At 31.1% G+C, this 3,748-nt stretch overlaps 1 protein-coding gene across 1 annotated transcript in view; it reads right to left on the reverse strand.

The window, feature by feature from the left end:
• The window catches only part of CBG13485, a gene marked incomplete at both ends in the record, with an annotated part of 12,614 nt that extends 11,599 nt beyond the window's left edge, over positions 1-1,015 (reverse strand). Inside the window, one exon of the mRNA XM_002630056.1 lies at positions 647-1,015. Within this exon, the coding sequence (XP_002630102.1) occupies positions 647-1,015 (369 nt within the window). The remainder of the gene's footprint in view (positions 1-646) is intronic.
• Positions 1,016-3,748: the final 2,733 nt, after the last annotated feature.

The following is a 3,748-nucleotide window of genomic DNA, read 5'->3' on the forward strand; positions in this document are numbered from 1 at the left end:
AGGTGGTGGCCTACAAAACGAAACTTGCAAAAGTTAGGCCACCATGTCAAATTGACCTAGAAAACACACCAGGGTCGTGTTAGGCCGTTTGTAGGCCAAAAATAGGTAGTGGCCTAGAAAACTCAACTTGCAAATATTAGGCCACCATGTCAAATTGGCCTAGAAAACACACCAGGGTCGTGTTAGGCCGTTTGTAGGCCAAAAATAGGTGGTGGCCTAGAAAACGCACCTTGCAAAAGCTAGGCCACCATGTCAAATTGACCTAGAAAACACAAATTTGAAATTTGAAATTTTCTAATTTCAAATATTCTGATATTCTGACGAAATTTTCGGTCATTTTTGGACAATTTTTAGACATTTTCAGGCCAATTTTAGGCTAATTTGAACCAATTTTGGGTCATTTTAAGACTTTTTTGGATTATTTGAAGTCAATTTTGACCATTTGAGGCTGACTTTAGACCATTTTCGATCCATTTTAGGCCAATTTCAGGTCAATTTTTGACCATTTTGGACTATTTTTTTTTTTGAAAAAAACGAAAATTTCGATTTTTTTAATGAAATATAAGATTTTCGAACTTTTATGATTTTCAATTCTTCAAATTTTGAGATTTCGAGATTTTCAGAAACTCTGTTTTCAGAATTTTACTTGAATATCCGTAATCGCTGCCGCCGGCGACGGAGCACTCGTCATTCGTTGCTCAGCGATCTGCGCAACGTGTGGTGTTAGCTCTTTCAGTGTCGTCATCATTCCCGTACTTCCCACATTCAACTCTATGATAGAACCCTGTAACGTCCCCAAAAGAATCGGTCCAGTCGTATCGGAATCCTTCGAATAGTCGGGATTCCATCCGACGGCCGTCACGACGCAACGGATTTTTTTCAGGTGATGGACCGTGTTGGATTTCAAATGAATGTAGAAATTGTGGCCGAGTTTTGAGGAGACAATTGAATGGAAGCCAGTGCGACACAGATGAATGTGGGCGACGTGGTCTGGGGATTGGAGGGGAAGAGGCATTTCTGGAAGATTTTGGGATTTTTTTTGAAATTTCGAAATTTTAGAAATTCAAGATTTTCAAGATCAGAACTTTCAGTCGCTGTATTCGGGATTTTTTGATATTTTGAATTTTTTTAAAATTTCAATTTCTTTCAAAACTTCAAAACTTCAAAAGTTTCAAAACTTTTGATTTTTGAGATTCAAATTTTAGAATTTTTGTTAGAAATCTGCAATTTTCGAAATTTTCAGAATTCGAGACTTTTTTTGAATTCTTAGAGATCAAGATTTAAAAGAAAATTGTGAATTTTAGATTTTTTGAAATTTTAGAATTTTCAGAAATTTGAAAATTTCAAATTTTGGAATTTTTTTTTCAAAATTTTCAGATTTTTTGAAATTCGAGATTCTTTGAAAAATTTAGATTTCCAGAATTTTTTGAATTTTCAGATATTCCGATTTTTAGAATTTTGAGGTTTTCAAAAATTCAGATTTTCAGATTTTGAAAATTTTCAGATTTTTTAGAATTTTTGATTTTTTGGAATTTTAGAATTTTCAGATTTTTTAGAATTTTAGATTTTTTGAAATTTTAGATTTTTCAGAAATTTGGAAATATCAATTTTTTGAAATTTGAGATTTTCAAATTTTAGATTTTTTTTTCAAAATTTTCAGATTTTTTAGAATTTTAGGTTTTTAGAAATTTTAGATTTTTCAGAAATTTGGAAATATCAATTTTTTGAAACTTGAGATTTTCAAATTTTATATTGTTTTTTTCAAAATTTTCAGATTTTTTAGAATTTAGAATTTTTGAAATTTTAGAATTTTCGGAAATTTGGAAATTTCAATTTTTTGAAACTTGAGATTTTCAAATTTTAGATTTTTTTTTGAAAATTTTCAGATTTTTCAGAATTCGAGATTTTTTGGAAAATTTGGGATTTCCAGAATTTTTTGAATTTTCAGATATTCCGATTTTTAGAATTTTGAGATTTTCAAAAAATTACGATTTTCAGATTTTTTGAAATTTTAGAATTTTCAAAAATTTGAAAATCTCAAATTTTCGAATTTGAGTTTTTGAGATTTTCAAAAAAATTACGAATTTCAGATTTTGAAAATTATAGATTTCAGAATTTTCGGAATTTTCTAAAATGTTCAAATCAGACGTATTTTTTAAAAATTTTGGATTTTCAGAATTTTGGAAATTTCGAAATTTAAGATTTTAAGGGATTTCAGAATCTCCCATTTTTAGAATTTTCAGAAATTTAAAACTGTCGAAAAATGAGATTTTGATATGTTTTTCCGTTTGAAGATTTTCAAAATTTCAGATTTTGAAAAAAAAGTTTCGAAATTTCAAAAAACTCCGATTTTTAGCGAAAATCAGTTTTTTACGGCCAATTTCGGCCTATTTTCACTGATTGTCAGTCCTTTTTACTCGATTTTCTAATAAAATCTATATCCACCTTGATATCTCTCGCCCTTCCCATCACTATAATGAATCAGCAATTTCTCGGTCACCGCCGCCAACATTTCGCCATTTTGCACCCGCAAATTCGAGACAGCCGTCAATTTTTGAAATCTGAAAGTCGGAAATTCGAAAATTTCGCAAAATTCTAGTCTAGACTACTTCAAATCCTTCTTTAAATCGAAATTCGTCCGAGTGATAATGCCGTTTTTGTTCTTCGCAGTGTTTCGAATCATTTTCTGTCTGGCAAAAATTGGAAAATCGATAATTTAGGTTAAAAATGCAATAAAAAACGTTTATTTAAGAAAAAATCGGTAAAATCTCGAAAATTTAGCCTGAAAACAAAAGGGAAAATAAATTATAAACGTTTATATAAACAAAAAATTCCGGTGGCCGAAGTGACCCGATAAGCACGACCACTGTCGATTTTCCTCTTCCATTTGCCTGTCTGTGTGTCTGTTTGTCCTTCAAAACCTGAAAAATTGGAGAAAAATCTGCGAAAAACAGGGGAAAATAAAGACTTTTTCTTGATAATTGATGGAAAAAATGAATTCGATGAGAGAAAAAATTAAAATCGTTGCGAGACCATCCGTCGATATAACATGTTCCTTTAAGATTACGGTAGAAAAAATAATTTTTTCAGTGGGCTTTCCTGGGTTTTTTTCAGGAATTTTAAAGCTAGAAAATGTATTTTTCTAATGAAACCTGTATAAGCATCTTAAAAAATGTTTGAAAATATTTGTTAATTGTCAAAAAAGCTGCAAAAAACCTAAAATTAAACAATCGTGGTGAGACTCAAAGAAGCTTTTAGGATTACGCGCCTTTAACTGTTGATACCGCGGAAAATTTTTTGATGAAGAAAATTTCAGATTTCCACCGAATTTCAGCCAATTTTTCAGGTTTTTTGCAGTGCAAATTGTCGAGAATATGATAAAAAATTATCAGAAACCCGAAGATATTTGAAAATTGACATAAAATCTGTTGGAAATCTGAAAAAATCGAAATTTCTAGAAAAACTTTAAAAAATCAAAATTTCAGGTTCCTTCCGACTTTCTGTGTTTTTAAGCTGAATTCAAGATGAAATTCTTCAGAATTGTTGACGAACTTCAGGGGGGTACGACGAATTCGAACGTTTTCAAATTCGAACAGACCTAAAAAAGAACTGATTCAATTCAGAACAGTCCTTTTTTCGCACACGTACCAGAACAGAACGCGGACAGAATCGAACTGTTACAAGTTCGAACTGGTAAGGAGTCGAACTGTCCCAAATTGGAACGCTGTTTTGTGTGTGCTTTCATGCG

Source organism: Caenorhabditis briggsae (genome assembly GCF_000004555.2).
Source record: "Caenorhabditis briggsae complete genome, chrII, whole genome shotgun sequence".
NCBI classification, from domain to species: Eukaryota; Metazoa; Nematoda; class Chromadorea; order Rhabditida; family Rhabditidae; genus Caenorhabditis; species Caenorhabditis briggsae.